The sequence below is a fragment of the Rousettus aegyptiacus genome, unplaced genomic scaffold, assembly GCF_014176215.1.
Source record: "Rousettus aegyptiacus isolate mRouAeg1 unplaced genomic scaffold, mRouAeg1.p scaffold_m13_p_4, whole genome shotgun sequence".
Lineage (NCBI taxonomy): Eukaryota > Metazoa > Chordata > Mammalia > Chiroptera > Pteropodidae > Rousettus > Rousettus aegyptiacus.
In genome coordinates this window covers 115,294,376-115,313,781 of record NW_023416307.1, presented here as the reverse complement: position 1 = coordinate 115,313,781, position 19,406 = coordinate 115,294,376, and the positions used below count along the sequence as shown (strand labels likewise).

The 19,406-nt window shown below is 44.3% G+C and overlaps 1 protein-coding gene across 24 annotated transcripts in view; it reads left to right on the top strand.

Moving 5' to 3' along the window:
• Positions 1 to 300: 300 nt before the first annotated feature.
• CACNA1D (calcium voltage-gated channel subunit alpha1 D) overlaps positions 301 to 19,406 on the top strand; it is a 289,592-nt gene continuing 270,486 nt past the window's right edge. For 17 of the 24 annotated variants that reach the window (XM_036218608.1, XM_036218595.1, XM_036218592.1 and 14 more), the window contains exons 1-3: positions 1,292 to 1,774; positions 3,684 to 3,993; positions 7,736 to 7,841. In XM_036218608.1, coding sequence (XP_036074501.1) covers positions 1,708 to 1,774; positions 3,684 to 3,993; positions 7,736 to 7,841 — 483 coding nt within the window. In that variant the 5' untranslated portion in view covers positions 1,292 to 1,707. The other 7 variants (XM_036218602.1, XM_036218609.1, XM_036218610.1 and 4 more) reach the window with 4 other exon arrangements.

Here is a 19,406-nt window from a genome sequence, read left to right as displayed (position 1 = left end):
GACACTGTTCTCAAACGTTCTGAAACGCTGTAGGAACATGCAGATCGGAACAAAAGCAAATAAATCGAATCTTGTGAAGCAACACAGTAGACACCCTTCTCCAACAGCCAGCAAAACGTTAAATGAGAAATATCAGCCATCCACTAAATACAGTATTTCCCTTCTGGACAGGAGTTGCTGTCCCCGCCCCGCCTCGGCCCCCCCCCCCCCCTACTGATACACTGGAGGCACCGTGAAACAAACTACTCTCCTCAGCTCCTACACGGGTGTCAGCAGTTTTAGCAGCATTACCTATTTCTTCAACAACACAAACGGTTTGAAAGGTCTTGGCTTTTACTTCCCTGTATCTGCCTCCAAACGCACATGTTGGGGAGAGAGATATGCTCCCCACCCTTAGCAGCCAAGTGTCTTAGAGCCCACAGCGGCGCCAGACTTAGCTCAGGGCGGGGGTGAGGGTGAGTACGCTTTGGAAACCTGGTTAGATCTAAAGGTGCTGTTACCTGGGGCATTGAGTGCTCTCCTGAGAGCCCAGTTCCCCGATCCACTGCCCCCCGTAACCTGAAAGAGCCGGAGGAAGGGGTAGGGGACACCTGCTGGGCTCCGGAGAGGTAAGGGAGCCAGGCATAGCCCCTGGACTGACGCGAGCGATGACCGTCGCTTGCACCTGTGCTTCTAGGGGGCGGGGGCTCCTCAAGGTGTGCTGAGGGCAGAACGCCCGCAGGTAGCGGAGGCCAGTCGCGGGAGCTTAAGGGCCCCATCCTTCTGCCCCAAAGAAATGCAGGGGGAGGAGCGGTTAATCCGCACACCACGTCCCTGGGATCCGCAGGCCCCGCCTGCCTCTTTCGAGGGGGAAAGGGGTAGAGCACACTGCGGCGCTGAGGGGGTTAAGCAGGAGGACCGCGGCTGGAGCGCGCTTAACCCTTTGGTGCCCGTGGGTCAGCCGAGCCAGGCTGGGGTGGCAGCACCCCGAGTCTCACGCGGCGACATCCTAACCGCACGGGCCGTGCGGGGAGAGCTCCAGGCGGGGCAGCCGACCGCCAGGGCGCGGCGTGGCCCGTGGGAGGCTCGGGGCGGGCGGGGGAAGGGAGGGGGACGGCGGCGGCGGGCGCGCAGCGTCGCCAGGGCGAACCGGCGTGCGGCGCGGCGCGGCGGGCGCGGAGCGAGCGAGCGAGCGAGCGCCTCCGTCCCCGGATGTGAGCTGGGGCTGCCCGCGGTCCCGAGCCAGCGGCGGCGCGGGCGGCGGCGGCGGCGGCGGGCACCGGGCACCGCGCACCGCGGCGGGCGGCGGGCATGGGGGGCGCTCGGAGCGGCCCTGGCGGCCGGGTCAGCATCACCGCGGCGACCCTCCGCTAGAGGAGGGGACCAAGCCAATTTTCCTTTGCAGCAAAAAAAGAAAAAAAAAAGAAAAGAAAAAAAGAAAAATTACATGTATATATTATTAAGATAATATATACATCTTATTTTATTTTTTAAAAAAAGTTTATTTTGCTCCATTTTTGAAAAAGAGGGAGCGTGGGTGGCGAGCGGTTTTTATAAATTATTCTTATTTTCTGTATCTGTCCTGTCCCTCCCCACCCCCTGCTGAAGCGAGAATAAGGGCAGGGACCGCGGCTCCTACCTATCGGTAACCCCCTTACCCGCTCCTCCCCCGCCCCAACGCCCTGCACAGTGCCCTGCACACAGTAGGCACTCAATAAATGTTCGTGGATGATGATGATGATGATGATGAAAAAAATGCAGCATCAACGGCAGCAGCAAGCGGACCACGCGAACGGTGAGCAGCCAGAGCCTGGGCACTCGCTGCCAAATCGAATCCTTGTCATGGTCTTCCCACTCCCTCTTCGTTCTCACCCCCCTCCCGTCTCTGATGCACTCGGTGGGTTGAGGGGGTTGCCGAGGATGCTTCTAGCTCAGTGTCATCTACAGAAGGGGGAGATGCGTGACAGCCACTCCATTCTCCTCTTCGGGCCTTGAATGTCAGAGTTAATTCTGCATTTGTGGGGTGGGGGCGGTCGTGGAGTCCGTGGAGTACTGAGCAGCTGGAGGGGCGGCGAGCCGAGGTGATTCGGGTTCAGTATCCTCGGGCTCAACTTCCGTCCAACGCTCCAGAGCGGTGGAAGGGGGTGGCTGTTAGTCTTCAGCCTGAGCCCTATTTCCAGCCCCTTTCTTGCCTTCTCCTTCCCCTGGTTGACTAGGAAGAGGGTCTTTGGTGGCATTCGGAAAATTCTGGGATTGCTGGGTTTCACCCTTCGCGCCGGTGGGTGAAAAACACCCTTTCCCTCGAGAAGGAGGCCGGATGTTGGAATCGCCGGCCAGGAGTCGGTTCGAGTGCGTATTCCCGCTTCCAGCGCGGCTGTGGACACGTCGGTAACCTAGCAATGCCCGGGAAGTTGCTGCCGCTGTGGGGCTCCCCTCCCCAGCCCTGGCCCAGGCACCACGTGCAGCGACCACAGCGGCAGGGCTGGGTGGAGGGAGGCTGGAGCAACTACTGGCCAGCCCTCCTCCCTCCTCCTTGGAGGTCGCTGTTGCCCTCCACAACCTCTGTGGGCTTGCAGCCTTCCCAGGTGAGTGCTCCCCAAGGGAAGGCTCGGCACGACTCCTCCCCGGGCTAGGACTGTCTGCCGCTAACCTCGGTGGCAGGCAGACCTGTGCTTGCTTTGACTCTCCCTTGTTCTGTACTTAACAAGAATTGGTTTTGCAAAGCCCATCCCTGTACCTGGGTCACCACTCTCACTTTGACTTCTGTCTCAGTAAAGAGGTTGTGACTCAAGGCAGGCAGGTGCCTGGGAGACCAGCTTGGGTGGTGGCCTGACCCAAAGCCAGAGGGAGCTTTGCACGTTTTGGGGTTCTGCCCTTGTGCAGCAGGATGCCAGCCTACACTGAGATGATTCCTATTTAGGCCTGTTATAATCCAGCCTGTCTGTGGAAGGTGTAGGGGTACAGGCTGCTGGCCTTGTCTGTTTCTCTGGATGCTGGCTTGGCTGCTTCTGCTGCAATTTAAAATGCAAAAAAGCCCTAAAGATGTTTTCTGTTTTCAGAAGCCTATAAGAGGAAATGAGTCCCAAGCATCATGAATTTTCATTTGTAGGAAGTGTCAGTGAATAATCTAGATATTTGTTATGGGGCTTTTGGTATTGCCCTGGTGCCAGTGGAGCATTTTTTACCCCTGTGCTGAAAAAAGTGCATTTGTGGTTGTGGAAAGATGTTGGAGTAACACTCTGAAAATGATTAAGACTTTTGAATTATTGGCACTGACTCTGTGTGTGTGTGTGTGTGTGTGTGTGTGTGTGTGTGTGTGAGAGTTATTTTGGAGAAAAGCTATTGTACAGATCTCAACTCATAGAGATACTTGGGTTCTTAAAGTCAGAAAAGATGTGCCATAAATGTTGAGAATGACCTGTTTGTCTGAAGAAATACACTAAAAGATTCCTTCTGAAGATATGGATGTACAGAGGTATTAACTGCAATGGGTGTCATGCAGCAAGGTCCTGTGTGACTGACCCTTAGGTCAGAGCACCGAGACTTTTCTGACTGCTCTGTTTCTGAAAAACAAGACGTAAGCTTCAAAATGGAAACATGAGAATGATTCCCCCTTGTTATTGATGGGAGTCAACACTTGCTTTTTTCTGACACTGGATTCTCCTTGTTTTTTTAAAAATTTTTTTCTTTTTTTTTCTTCCCAGAAGCAAACTATGCAAGAGGCACCAGATTCTCTCTTTCTGGTGAAGGACCAACTTCTCAGCCGAATAGCTCCAAGCAAACCGTCTTGTCTTGGCAAGCTGCAATCGATGCTGCTAGACAGGCCAAGGCTGCCCAAACTATGAGCACCTCCGCTCCCCCACCTGTAGGATCTCTCTCCCAAAGAAAACGTCAGCAATACGCCAAGAGCAAAAAACAGGGTAACTCCTCCAACAGCCGACCTGCCCGCGCCCTTTTCTGTTTATCACTCAATAACCCCATCCGAAGAGCCTGCATTAGTATAGTGGAATGGAAGTATCCTTTTTTGGGGAAGTCTTTTTTGTTTTATCTTTTACCATCTGTTTTTTACAGGATTAGCGTCCTGAAATGGCATATACAAAGTGGTAGCAGTTTGGAATGTGAGCAATGGAAGAAAGTGTGTGTAAAGGGTTTCATTGTATATACCTTCCTATTTCATTAGGGTGCAGAGGGGCGACTCTGTGGTATATTTAGCCTATTCTGGGTGTGTGTGTGTGTGTGTGTGTGTGTGTGTGTGTGTAGTGGTGGGACGGAGTGACAGCTTGAAACTTCAAAGTGGTAGGTAACTAAAATATGAAGCTAACCTTTGGTCATTTGACGTTAGATGATTAGTTTAAATCCCTCACTGTTTTTGGGCAGTGGTATATATTGAACCTATTGCAAATAAGATATGCTGGTTAAAAAAAGAAGACTTCATGAGACTCTATGAGAAATAAATACATTTTTGACCTTTAGTGGAATCTCCTCATTCTGGTGTTTGGAATTTGCTTCTGAAACTCCAATTAATGATAAGGTTACTTCTAGCTTTGACATTTGGTTATTCTAATTGTTCAGGTAGCTACAAATCCGAACACTTGCTTCACAGGGAGGGAGCAATTTGCTCATCAACGCCATGACTTCCTGGAATTTCCTTTTGACAAGTTCCAAAAAGGCATTTGAAACATGAGCATAAGGGGACATGCGAAAGGAGAGGTTTGTGTGTGCCTCTTCTCCTCCCCACCCCACCTCAGCCCTCATGAGTTAGAGAACAGTTCTCTCAGTGGAGGAATTTGCAGTTGCTGCCTTTATAAAAAATTCTGTCTATGTCCTTGGACTGGAGTTACATTTCTGGGTGTCTCCTTTGTATTTTTAAAACTGAACTCCAAATGCCTCAGGATGGTTGTTATGTCCCAGATCTTGGAAAAGTAGGGTGCTCTGCCTGCTCACGCCCTTCCCTAAATCTGGAGGCTAGGATCCAGTTACTGCCACCCTTTAGAAACGGTTGAGTGAGGCCTTCTTTCTGTGCAAATGGCTTTCCAATTAGTCAGATGATTCATTGGTCTGGGTTAAACAAAGCATTTCCTTTTCTCAGAAGTATATTTGGGGCTGACAAGAGGCCTTAAAGCAGTTCCTAACCATAGGAAGAAGTGTGAATCTAGGGCTTCCCCCACCACTCCCAGGATGGAGGGGCCACAATAAAAAGGGAGGATGTTGGTGACTTGCTACAAAGTGGAGCAGAAACCCTCTTATAGTTTGAGCACCTAGTCAGGCAGCTGTTTGCATGCCCTCTGTCTTAGCTGGCTATTTTCTGTGCTCACGGATATGAAGTAGAATGAGGTAAACTATAGAACAGTTTCAGAGAGAGTAGTCAAGTGCAAGGGTAAGGTTTAAGGGGTTTCATGTGTTTTTCCTTTTTAGGGAGTTATAGTGTCTCTCACATAACTGAGATTGTGTGGATTTTTTTTCTCTTTAAGTTTTTTTTCTAGTCTGAGAGTGAACACTAGTGTTGGCCCAGGAGGGAGTAGGTAAAGTGGTGTGCCTCAGTGGTATCGCTGGAGTCAGAGGCAGTGGTTGCACTTAGCCAGAAAGATCTTTTTCTCTATAGGCTGGTGGGCATGACTGAGTAAGCAGAGGCCTTTTGGTGGGGTCATTAATTTTATGTGGAGTGAGGTGGGAAGCCTGGTGCTGTTTCTCTTTGTGCAAAGTAATTTGTATATAGCAATTTATGTGCAAGGAGTGACTTCCTGGATCGTGCTGCTGACTCCTGTTCCTAAGTCGCCAGACACGTGTGTACAGGAATTAGGGGATGTGGCTGCTAGTGCAGGGAGGACAGTTGGTAGATCCTTACAGTATATGATCTGTTTGTTTTTTCAAATGACAGTTTCCTTCTAGTTCAGAGAGCAGGTTATAGAAATCCTCCTGAAGACAGCTGTGCCAGGCCCAATCAGCATGGGGAGAGCGAGAGCTCAGTTTGTTTTTGCATACAGGAAAGGCAGATTATCCTGCATCTTGGGGGAATGAGGAATGTTCACCTTATTAGGAGGAATTTTTAGGATCAGACTCATCTATTTCTTTATTGCTCTTTTCTGCTTGGCTTGTAAAAATCTCGTGACAGTGAGATAGTATCCACTATTCCTGGAGACTGAAACTGGATCACCATAAAGAAAAAAAACATTTATGTTTGGCCTTCCTGAACAGTGTAGTGTTTTTCAGATTTGGTGGTTTATCACTTAAATATTGGGAAATTAAAAAGAAACAATGGTGGTGTAGAGGAGAGGAGAGGCAGTATGTTTCCGTATAGAATAACATTGGGACAATTGGCTTTTAAAATTACAGTAGGAACTGCTGAAAAGAAAAATTAAAAGGAGATTCTGAAGTCTTAAGGTGTCTTAAAGTTGAGTCCCTAGATAAGTGATTTTGTAATATTAAATGAGTTAAAAGAATAAATATGAGCAAAAGGTAACTGGCTTTAAAAATAAACCTATCAGCATTAGTAAGGGAATAATGTCTGCATCCTTGTTTCAACCAGTGTTGAAGTTCTTGATGGAGCTACTTCATGAAACTCTAGGTATCCCCAGAGAGGCAAGGGTTCTTTGTCTCCTTTGGCGTTTTTGGATTTCTTAGAAAAATATCAGAATGAATGGAGAAGGGTCTTTTCATATCTTCAAAGCTTTAGTACTTCGAGGTGTTTCGTTAAACCAGTGGCCTCTTGTGGGTGAGTGAATAATGGGAGAAACACTATTATAAGATCAAGCCCCGGAGTTGCAGATCAGGTTGGTACTCAGGAAGACTTGCATTTTGAAGGCTGAATACCAGAAGAAGAAAAACAGTCATTTTGGCAGATGTCAATTTTTGTATTGCCAGTTTTGACAATGTCTGTTAATAACACCAGAATGTTTAAGCAAGTATCTCAAAGTGATTCTTCCATACAGACCCCTGAGATTTAGAATTGTTAAATTGTACTTTGAAAGTGTCCGGTGCTGATTTCTTATGGCTTTTTATTCAATTTGTTTATAAATTGAATGCAATAACGTGTTATAAACGGAGCTTCAGTCCAGCTCTAATCTGAAGAAGTGATAACCATTGATTAGTAAAGAAAGGAGAGGAGGGAGCTGAAGCCTGGCTTGCTTATTACAGCATGTGAGGTAATGGAATGAGCCACCAGATAGTCGCAGGTATAATGCAGAAGGTCCTGGTGACTTGGCCTGTCCAAGTTCAGGCAGGAGATTCAGACTGACCCAGCCAAGAATAGCCCCCGAGAAAATGGCTCTAACACATGGAGTCAAGGATTTTTGTGGAAGAGATTTGTCTCGTCATGACTTCTCTTCGTGTCAGGAAAGAAACAAACAGCCGGAAATTTATCTTTCTATGACCCCTGTCGCTTTTAAAACTGTAAGAAGCAGAACCAGGTTCACACAGTGCCCTAATTGGATGTACTTTTAGGTTGTAATATACAATGTACGGCAGAAGAATGAGTGTAACATGATCCTTGTAATAGAGGAAGAGGACATGGAGAGGTCAATTGGAGAGGAAGATCTACTGTGAGATGACCACTGATGATGACTTCTGCTGGAAACCTAGTTGTCACAACAGTTAGTCGAAAAAGGACTTGTGCATATAATTCTCATTTTAAAAGCGATTCAAAAGTGGTGTGATTGGGAGTGTGATGAAAGAGATGGTTTATGTTTGCATAACATACATACATACACACACAAACACATACGTGTATATATATATATACCTTAACAAAATTTTTCAGACCATTTGACATATTTATATTATTGGCTATTTTTGCCAATTGTGTGGCCTTAGCTATTTACATCCCATTCCCTGAAGATGATTCTAATTCAACAAATCATAACTTGGTAAGTGTCTAAGCTTAGAGTTCCAGATGTGTGGTTATCATTTGCCTCTAAACTTAAAAAACTGGTAGCTGGCTTTCTGAGTGGTTCAAGTTTATAGCTATGTATGTGATGTTTCCTGGAGCTTTGCAACAATGTTTTTTTTTTTTTCACTTATATTCTCAAATTTATAACTGAATGAAAGTGTTTAAAGTCATGAATCTTGTGTAAATAGTTGTAGAACATTTTTTGGAAGAGGTTTGTAGCAAATTTTTAAATAACTTTCTCTCCACATAGGCTTTTCTTGTCTGCCATTCTTTTCCTGATATTAGCTTTTTTTCTTTTCTTTTTTTTTTTTTTTTTAAAATTCAGTGTTATATGAGGGTGGTGGGTACTCTGTTAGTTTTTCTGGTAAGAGAATTATAGATTTTGTATATGAACTCTTAATTTTCAGAGAAGTAGAATACTTCCTGTGAAATGCCTAAGATAAAATTATTCTGTGGTTAAATAAATTGGGATACTTCCACATACTTTATTGCCCTCTTAAAGATTTGTAGTGCACAGTAGCTCAGTAAAAGCTCCAGAAAGGTCTGTAGTTAAAAAACCAGTTTTATTTTGTTCAACTCAGCTAGTCCCTGAAAGTAATTGGTCATGGATTCTTTAAACATTTTTTGGCAGAACACATCACGGAACCAGCATTTCATGGACCTTTCTTTGGGAAAGGTTGATATAGTTAAAAAAAAAAAAAAAAGCACTGAAGAGCACTGGAGTGGGACTAGGAGCTCATCCCACTCGGCTGTCAGCTAGCTGTATTTTGGGGCATTTCCATACACTTTCTGCACTGCCATTCACCCACCTGTCAGTTAAGGGGATTGGATAAGATAACTGGGATTGTTTTCACCTCTGACATTCTGTAATCTTTTCTTGATGATTCAGAAGCCATTTCAGGATTTTTCTAGAGCTGCAGCATCCTTGCTGGTTTCAGTCTTTTATAATTGGAGGCTGAGCAGAAAGGCCAAAGGAGGAGGGGGCCAGTGCCAGATAACAGGAAACTCTCTCTATTGTTTCACTTTCTCCTCTTTTAGCTAGTTCCACTTGTTTTGGTTTCTCCTGGTGAAGCTGTATTTTAGTAGGGCTGGTTGTTCTCGAGTGTTGTGAAGGCAAAACTATTGTGGGGATTGCTCTGCTGGGTTCTGAAGATATTGAAATTATGCTTTTGTGATGTTAGCTATAATGGTTTATGTATAGGATTTCATGTTACATTTAAAATGTGTGGCATATTTCAGATGTAGCATGATGTCTGTTCACCTTCAGGGTTTTCTGGTCTGATTTCTAGATAATTATAAAAAGCTTGGATATTGCTACTGAGAATACAATTGTAAATGAGGGTTAGATATACAGATAAACACTGTTAGTACATATTTATACTATGCTAAAGATTTGCATAATTTTGGATATTTTAAATAGCTTCTGTTTTGGTCATAGACAAGTGACATTAGATGGTTGTTTTAAAGGAAAGGCAGAAGTAGTGAAAAGCCCCCATCAATGGGGATAGATCATCACAGTCTAGGCCACAGATGGTGTCAGCCTTGTTACCAAATTTAACAATGTGGATGATGACCCAGTTTGTTGTTTTTTTGTGGCTCAAGAGAACATGATTAAACAAACTTAGATAATAAATACCTTTCAGTAAGGCAGATTAATTCAAATCAACGGAATAATTAATGTAGCTGCACATATAGCCAATTAATATTCCAATTTTTCCCAGGGAAATTAGGTGTACTAATGTAAGTATTGTTAGATCATTGGATTTCTCAGCTAATAAGCGAGGGAATAAAATATAGGAGATGGATAAATCTCTCTTCTTCCCCCTGGCAGCTCCTCCCCAGTGGATAATTTCTTGACAATTCTTTAAGAGTTGTCTTTCTTTGGGGGAAGTGGGCAGTGTGTTACTTTGGCAGGCCTTTCTAAAAAACAACGTGTATTCCTTTGAACTCTTAATATTCTGAAACTCATAGCATTCATGTTTGTCTTGTGTTCACTTGGATGGTCACATGGCCAGATGAGTTTATTCTCTGCCTGACTCTTTAAATATTTCCTTTCCCACTGTGGGAAGGGAAGAGCTTTGTGGATTTCCCCCCTGACTCTTAGCAAGGTCCCATGCCATGTCAGTCCTCCCGCCAGGGAGCCGGGTTTTTTATACATTTGACCCAATTTGTACCCAAGTGATTGCTCTATTTTTGGGATTGGTTTAGAGGCAGCTGAACGAAGCTTATTTTTCATCTGTAGTAAATACCTTTCAGTTAATGTGAATGGCAAAACAAAGGGCAGAGACTGATACGGGTTGCAAAGCTGTACGTATCAGGGAGCTTGTGGGGTTTTGTTTGTTTGTTTGTTTGTTTGTTTGTTTTTGCTTCATAGCTCTGTGGGAAATGTGTATGTCAAGTACTTAGGGTAAGATTCGGGGCCAACTTTGTGGAAGATGATTTTGCCTATAATAGGTTGTTTGTAGTGAAATTACTACTTTTCTCAGATGAGAAATGTAGCCATCCCCATTGGTCCAGTGTGTGTTTGGTCTGAGTTGTGTGTAACTCAGCCAGCTTTGGGGATTTAGAAACCTTGGGGCAGCAAGTTTTCCCAGGGTTAGATTTTTTTTTTTTAAAACATATAAACAATCTCAAGTTTCTATGTGGCTTACATTTGTGGAGTTGCAGGGACTAGCGGAGGCTGAAGCCATGGAAACGGTGCAGATCGGGTCCCACAGTAACATTTCTCTTAGTTCTGTCAGTAACAGTGTTTCCTCAGTTCCACTTATTGAAAAAGTATATCATGTACTTAATTTTCTTCATAGCACGGAGTTTGGCGGAGCTTGTCTTTATGGAGTGTCAGAGTGGGGATGATTACAATATTGTACTTTATTATGTTGAAAAACGCTTTATTTTGCTTCCCAAACTTGTATTTCTCATAAGCAAACTGATGTGATAAAAGTTTTTAGTTTGTGCAACCTGTTCCTGGTACTCCCCAACCCCATGACTACTGCCCAGTTCTCTCTAGTGCTGAACTGTCTCAGGTTAGAACTCCAAAGTATGGATGCTCATCTGCCATTTCAGACCTTCCCTGAGGTCTGCTAATGACTGTACCCACAGAGGGCAAGGCCTATGGCCCTTTATCAGCCTGAGTACCTGGCTCCTACCAGGTGCTCCATAAAGGCTTCTTAAAATCAACAATAAGTTTCTCTCCATCTTTGACCCCTTTCTTGCCTCTTTTCTCATTTTGTCGAGGCCAGTTTGTGTTTTTAAGCCTGTCGACACATTGTCTCTACAGCATCCCTAGGTTTTCCTTTCCTCTACATACATACCACTATTAGATGACTTTTGCTGGATAAGTGATCTTGAGGCTTCCATGTCTGCCCACTGATGAAGGGCCTGACTCCATAGTCAGGTTCCTCTTGGCCCGTCTGACCGCCTTTGGTTTATCCTCCATTCCTCTCCTTCACAGCCCCACCAGTTTGTCCACCATAACTTCTTAAACACTTCCCCTCTACACTTGTCCACCTCCTGGTTTTCCTCCACCACTTTCTCCATCTGAAATGCCTCTTCCTCCCTATTGCCCTTTCTTCACACGTCACTGTCCTTACAGCTGCTCAGGAGCAATCCCAAATGCTGTCTCTTCTGTGAGGTCTCCTCTGACTCTGGTCTGAGGTTATACTGTTATCTGAACCTCTCTTGTGGCCCTTTGCATATAAAATACCCTATATTTTAGTTATTTATAACATGCATATCTTATCTTTGTCTAACCAAGCATCTTCAGATTCCTAGTGAATCATTTTCGATCCCCAACAGTGCCTGGCCTGGAGGTGTGGAATAGATGTTCAGTAAATGTGTGTTGTTGATGACCACCAAGTGAACGACTCTCTCAGGAGAAGCACCTCACCCATTCTTTTTTCTGAGTCATGTTCAGAATTTTTTTTGGGTAGCAGGTCCTTCTGTGGACTCCTTAGAGGTCCTTGGGTGGAGGTGGGTGGGAAGTTGTAAGCATTTATTTCTGAGAAGCATAGGGTCTTGTGACCCTACTTATGCACCTCTGGACGGAGGAGCCCTCAGACTACCTGGTGTCAGAGCTGAGCAGTCTAGCACATTTTGTTTTTGAGGAACAGTGTTGGCTGTGGACAACTGTCAGGGGGACCAGATAATTCACAATGGCTAGGAACGCCATGGGACAGTCTACTTGATTATAGTCTTTCCTCCATGGCTGAGATTCCAATTCACGGTGTCTCCTGGGCTTCAAAAGAAAGTTCATTGGACCTGCATGGTAATATAGTTCAGTATCTCACAGTTTTTACACATAGGGAGTCGTGTACATTGTAAGACTGGAAACACAGTTCCATCACCTGGTTTGTTTGGCTTAGCCAATAAGGTGGGTGTTAGTTCTGTACCTCATCTATATCTTTGCTCTACTGTCTTTCGGTTTGAGTTGCGTGCTTTCATTTCTGCAGGCCTAGACCCCGTCTGTTCTTCCGTGACAGCTCATGTGCTGCCTCCTCAGTTTAGCCTTCTCTGATCCTTGTCCTCTTCCCCAGTCCCCACCCCTCCTGCTTAAGTGTAAGCACTTGCTTTCCTTCTGCACTCCTGTAAGCATGGTAAACTCTAAGCTTAGTAAACTCTCCTCTTTACAGATATTAGACCCTTTCTGTCTGATTTTATAAATGCTCTGGGAAGTGGCGCAGTGTGCAGTGGTTCTGCACATGGGCTCTGGGGTCTGACAGCCTGGCTCCTTGGCTGAATGCTGAGTGACTTTGGGTGAAACTAGCATATGAGTTACTCGAGACTGAGGTAGAAGACTGATTCTATAGCTTTGTAAACTTAACGCTGTGCACATAAGGAAGTGCATGTAGAATGAGTGAATATATAAATGCATGATCATACAAGAGCTTTCAGTATGTCCTTATAAATCAGTAGTTAATTTTCAACAATTGGCTAATGATTAATGTTTGCCTAAGAGGCTGACTTTCATTGTCCAATATTAACAAGAATCCTAGGAAACACCTGTCAGAGTTTGCCTTTAATTTCAGAATTGTATCTTTCTGGACAGATTTAACTCTTTATACCTGAAGCAGGAGAGAAGAAAGACAGTACTTGATGCTTTTGGAATCCCTAAGTCATAAGCTGGCTTTTGTATCCAGTATTGTACACGAGACATCTGTGAGTGACTGCGTTTGGATGGATGTGTGAGTGTCACATTTCACGTAAAGACCAGTGGAGGGAGAGCAGCACGATGGCCAGAGCAGATAGATTTGTGCAGTAACACTTTACCCAAAGCTGGTTTCCTAATCATGACACGTGAGCCAGTTTATGTACTAATCAAATAATCACATCTCTTTTGTAGTCTTAGCTTGGTTGACAAAGCACAAGTTACCTAGCTTGATCTTTAACGGAACAGACTTTGATTGAGCATTGACAGTTTTTCAGAACTCAAGTCCAACTCTTAAAGAATTCAGATTTGTAACTATTAACATTCCTTAGAAAGAATTCCAAAAGAGTTCTTACTCTTTTGGTTTGTTTGTTAAAAAGCAAATCTGTTTTATAGTCATGCCTTTCACATTGGAACTTCCCTGCTCAGACCCTTTAAAAATGAGACTATGTTAGAGTGAGGATATTTGGATATATTGGTGTATAACCAGACTGGATTACACCAGGAAAGGGGCTTAGAGAGGGCATCAGGACCCTATCCTACACCCCTGCCCTCAGTCTTGGTGGCAGAGTTCCACTGGCCTATAGCGGATTTGCCTCACACACTTCACAGGGTCTGTAGGGAGATGCCTTCCTTTCTTAACCTCAGCTTAAGTTCTGTATTTAAAGTGTGACTTTGTGAGAAACAAGAGACCTCCTGTAGCACGGGGTCCCCACCTCCTGGGCCGTGGACTGGTACCAGAGCTTTCAGTATGTCCACGGCCCAGTAGGAACCGGGTGCACAGGAGGTGAGTGGCAGGCTAGCAAAGCTTCATCTGGAATTGTTGTTGCTCTCCAGTGCTAGCATCACTGCCTCAGCTCCACCTCAGATCATCGGGCATTGGATTCTCATAGAAGCACTGGTGCCTGGTGTCAGAAAGGTTGGGGACCGCTGGAGTAGCAGATTTGTGGGCAGTTTACTTTTTTAACTTTCCTTGTTTGTACTGTTTCATATTTTACTGTCTGCAAAATGTGAGAAATACCTGATAGAGAGAGGACCATTTGCTCAACCTTGGAGACATTTATATCTTATTAAATACTGGTGATGGTGGTAGGAGGGCTCCAGAACAGAGCCCAACAGCTCATCATCAAAGAAAGTCCCTAAAGGAATTGAAGAGATCTCGGAGTCCTGGTGGTTGAGCTACAGGGAAGGACTCTGTGGGGTGTTACTGTTGCATGGATGATGTTCTGAGGGGAGGGATGTTGGTGGGTGTTTCTGACCTGCAGGGTGTGTGTGTGTGTGTGTGTGTGTGTGTGTGTGTGTGTGTGTGTGTTTGTGTGTGTATGTGGGGGGAGGGGGTAGGTGGGTGAGTGGGGGTGGTGGCAGGTCATCCAAGAATAGATGGTGACATTCCTACTTCTGCCTCCCACAGTGCTCAGACTCCTGGGGCTCTCTCCCATCAGCAGAATAGGAGGTGTTGCCCAAGTCCTCTTCTGTCTGTGTGATTGAAATAAGATGTCTTCTCTTTAATTGAAATGAGATCAGTATTCACACAGCTGGGGTTCTTGCAGGGAGTAAGGCAGGGCAAGCAAAGCTGCAATAGGAGGTGGGGAGGACACAATGAGAACTGAAAATGGGATCGGAGGAACTGCAGTTTGGTATTAGGTCTGTCTGACATTCTCTCTCTGTCTCTGTCTTTCTCTCTGTCTCTCCCCCTCCCTCTCCCCATTCCCTCCCTCCTCATATCTCTCCTCTCCCTCCCTCCCTGTGTGTGTGTGTCTGTGTGTGAGAGCTGGGGGACATTGTGGGTGAGTGGTTGGATGGGCGTTTTTGACACACAGCTTATAGAATGAAGTCTTCCTTTGGTGATTTTAACTAAACAGGGCCCCTGACACTGCCCTGGCTGGGGAAAATGACTTTCTTCTCCAGAACCTCAAAGCAATTATTTCTGCTATTTTTTTCCCCCTCCTCTCTACTGGCTGAGTGGTAATTTTAGAATGCAAGTGGGACATCTGTTGAAATTATTGAATGAGTGAACGAGAGGTCAGGTTGGAGGGAAATGGGGAGCTGATCTGAGGGAAAATGTGGGTGGCAGTTGGACCCAGGCTGGGAAGGAGGGAGGAGGTCCTTGGACAGCTGTGCCTGAGGACTCAAAGCACGTTAGGGGCTCACACATTTCCCAGCCTTAGTCATATTTTGAGGGGTCTACACTGCCTCGTTTTCCTGTGTCCATGTGGAAGTCTAGCACTATGTAGACTCCCAGATATTTTTGTAGAGCTTTAAGCTGTTTTTAAAAAAGGAAGTCCAGGCACCATTATTCAACAAATATTTATTGAGATCCGCTATGCAGAGCGCACCAGGCTCCTGTGTCCCTGGCTTCAGCTGGTGCTGCTACAGGCTTTCTGTGCATTTTCATTAAGGAAAACTCACAACATGGGGTCAGAGACAGCCTTCTTTGTTTTTCATATTTTGTATTCTTGTAATCATTATCCAAAATTTACACAACACATGAATACATTCTTGTAAACAATTAAAACAATGCAGATAAAATGACAATCTCCTTTTACCTGCCCAGTTCATTCTAATGACAGTAATCAGTTGGATATGATCCTTTCAGAATTCTTCTTCACTGTGTATGTGTATGTATGTGTATATAATCTGTGCATTTTGAAATATATATGCAGTTTGGGTATGTTACATTTTTCACAAATAGGAACATAATGCATGCATTATATAGCTTCCTTTCTCCCACTTAATGTGTCTTCCAGATTTTTCCATATCTGTATGTAGCGATCTAACAACTTAGCTGCTGTAAAATATTTCATGTGTGAATGTACCATGTTTAATTGTTCTCTTTCTGATGAGCATTTAGTTCTTAAACTTTTCCTATCGCAAACAATGCTACACTGAATATCCTTGAAAGAGATTGTGATAAGTACTCAGAAGTAAACTCTGGGTGGGAGGATAGTGCATTTTTAATTTCCACACACATTGCCCTCCACTAAGCCTTGAGATCATTGTCATTTAACTCCATGATAAGTGACCTTATTTGTTTTTTATGTTAGGCTATGTGAAAGGAAGTCTTCAGGGTAGGGTACAGCCTCTCTCTTGGGTGTTTGGTAGGCATCTGGAGCATCTGGTTAGAGCAGAAGGGCCATGAACCCTGAACACTAGTTTTACAATTTCTTTTGAACCACAGACTCACATGCAAGGCACCAAAACTTATTATTCTTTCCCTGACTTTGAGTGCCATGCACTCGGGTGCTGTCATTTCTTCCAAGTGAAACATTCATTCTTATAGCTAATAGGTAAATAAATTCCAATTGCAAAAATTGAGTCTTAGTTTTGGAATGTGTGCTTGCAACACTTTAGTTCCAAGATGAGTACTGCTTTTATGTTCCTTTAATTGAGGAAGAAAAATATCTAACCTGATATATTTCTGCTCTCCCATGTTTTTTTTTTTGTCCCATGTCTCTTGATTATTAATTATTTTATTTTCATGCACAGTAAAATCTCACTATTATTATGGTATTATAGGGTTTAAACCTCTCCTACTTCCAAAAGTTCTGAGGTGGCTTAGAAAATGGAAGTTGATGAAAGATGGGGTACTTGGGGATCAAAACAAAAAAGATTTTCCCAGGTGTTCTAGGTGAATGTATTGCTAACACTTGGGCACCGAATCGGCAGTTAGATTTTCCAGCAGTGGTAGCAAAAGGGAGCACATCTTAACATGGTTTTTATCCTCTCCACAATGGGAAGCAGCCACATTCATTCAAAGCAGCACTTCAGGAACCAGGCCCAAGGAGGAATCTACAGCATGGGTCCTTGTACGAGGTACATTGTTGGGGCACAGTGAGCTCTGTCTTCACTGTGCTTTTTGTTAAAGTAGAAAATGCCGGGCCAGCAGATGGTCTCTGAATTCATGGCTTCACAGGTTTAGGGCACAGTGTTACACTGGTATGTAATGAAGGCACTTCTTTGTGCTATGAGGGTTTGGCATTTTCATTATATAAGTTAGTATAAGACTAAAGCTGGGAAGATTAAAAAAGTAGTTTAACATAGCTGATCATAAAGTACTTTTTTGAGTGTTTTTAAATATAGCCTACTAAATTCATTTGCTTACTGTCCCTACTTGGTTTAAGTCAGAATACAAAAGAATAATATGAATTAATACAAAGAACCCCACCCTAACACCCTCACTTTTGAAGAGATGTGGTTTTATTATTTTACTCTAATGTAAACTAAGGAAGTGACCAATATTTTTAAAAGAAGACATCCTCGAATGTTCTTCAGTAAATAGATAACAATGAGGTATAATGAAACTTTATATTTAAATAATTGCTTTTAAATTGTACAAAACAGCTTGAATGGGTAAATGGGTAAAATGCTGCTCTTTTATACCAGTAATTAGCTCCTTAGTTCTTTTTTCATGATGATGCAAAAGTGAACTCTTTAGGCTTTCACAAATTCTGAATTATTGAAATATAAATTAATGGTGACTCTATCTAAAGCTCTTTTCAGAATTTTTATCTGGTGGGAGTAAAACTAAAACATCTAAAGTTTTAAATTAGAATGTAGGGAAGCAGCAACGCTCAGCAGCAATTTGGTAAAAGAGAAATGTTTAACCTTTTTCTAGAAAGCCATGTGGGGTGGAGCTAGTATGGTCAGGGTAGAGAAAGCTTTGGTAGATTTTAGGTTGGCCAACTGATTAAGCTAATTGATATCATTAGAGCCTGCTGGGGCAATAGTAGGCTAGATGGCCGGTTTTGATTTACCTTGAATGATGCTGAATGTGAATCACAGACCCAGTGAGTTGGGATTGGAAAGACCCTGGAGACCTTCAGATGGATATATTCCTTTTTTTCTGACTCAGCAGTTGACTTGCCCAGAGTCACACAGTGAGAGAGAAGTCAAACGGGGACTTAGGCTCTGCCTGTCATCTTTCCACTCATTCCAGTTACAGCTGTGAATCCGAGTTGAAGCCAGGCACTTCCCATATGGCTGGGGCAGAGTCTGAGAATACCAAGGGCCATCATAGCATCTAGAAAATCGTATGACCAAATGATATTCTTCAAAGCATGTGGCACATTCAGTGGGCTTTTAATTATCCTCGATTTTCTTAATCTTCCATTAGATAGTTTTTACCATTCCTCCCTCTTCTTTAACTTCATAAATTATTCTTATTTTACATATACTAACATACAGAAGTCCTTTGACCACCAATGGCCTCATTAACTTGTAGGAGTCATAGTACTGGCCAGTGGATGTGGTAAGGCAGGAGAGAATCAGCAGAGCTGGTCGACAAACACAGAAGGTCTCTCCTTAGTTATCTTATTTTAGTGTGGTTGACATACCCTGCCTTTTTGACCATAACTGGAGGCAGAGATAATGGCCTTTGCTACTAGCTCATGGCTGACATCTGCTGAGCTAGGTAGGCTTTGTGTATATGTTCTCCTTTAATTCTCATTTAATATTCCCCATAAACTGAAGAAGATACCTACCGTCCTCCTTTCGCAGGTGAGGAAACAAGGCCGAGAGTGGCTAAATTGCTAACACGAGGCCACGTGGTCTGGTGATTGGCAGGGCCAGGGTTCACAGCTGGGCTTTCTGATGCACGAGCCTGCATTCCACCGTTAGGGCTCATCTGAATGCTGAGCAGAGGAAGGCAAAGCCGAGGGGCGAGCAAGTGCGGGACACCCTGAGGAGCCTATGGCAGAACCTCAGGTGGGTCTCTCTGGGCAGGCTTCACATTCAGGGTTTTGGTTAGAGCCTGGAACCTAGGTCTGGGGACTGCCATAGAATTGTTTCCATATTTCCTCATTCTCACCACCCAGAGGCATTTCCAGGCTCAGGGTAGGGGTTGTGGCTGGAGAGAAACAGGGTGAAGGTTTTTTGGAAACCCTGCAGCCCTCTGCTCACCTTCTGAAGAGCCCTCTGCATCATGCAGTTCAAATGAGAATGAGTGGAGGGATTTAAATTTGGACATTAAGTGGATTTTATTGTATTTCAATTCTTTGGAAAGTGTTGACCTGTGGAGGGACAGTGCTGGTGCCCTTGTGGTGTGAGTCAGAGCTTCGTGCCGGATGCTGGTCGGTTAGAAGTAAGCGGTTAGAGTTATGGGCTCGGTCCTTAGCTTAGCCATTCGCTGCCTGTGACCAGGCAAGCTGCTTTTCCTTGCCGAGTCTGGTCCTTTTCTGTGAAAGAGGTAATAAAGTGCTAAAGGGGTTAGCTCAGGCCCTGTCTCCTCGAAAACATGGAGTCAGTGTGGACTATCCCTATTACTGTGTGCTCGGGTCTCAGTACAGTCATGCAAGGGTAGGGGTTGCTGTCCTTAGCTTTACCAACAAAGAAGCTGGGGCTCGGATGACGAACTTGCTCCCAACCTGGTGAGATAAGATAAGGGTTGGACCCCTCTAGCCA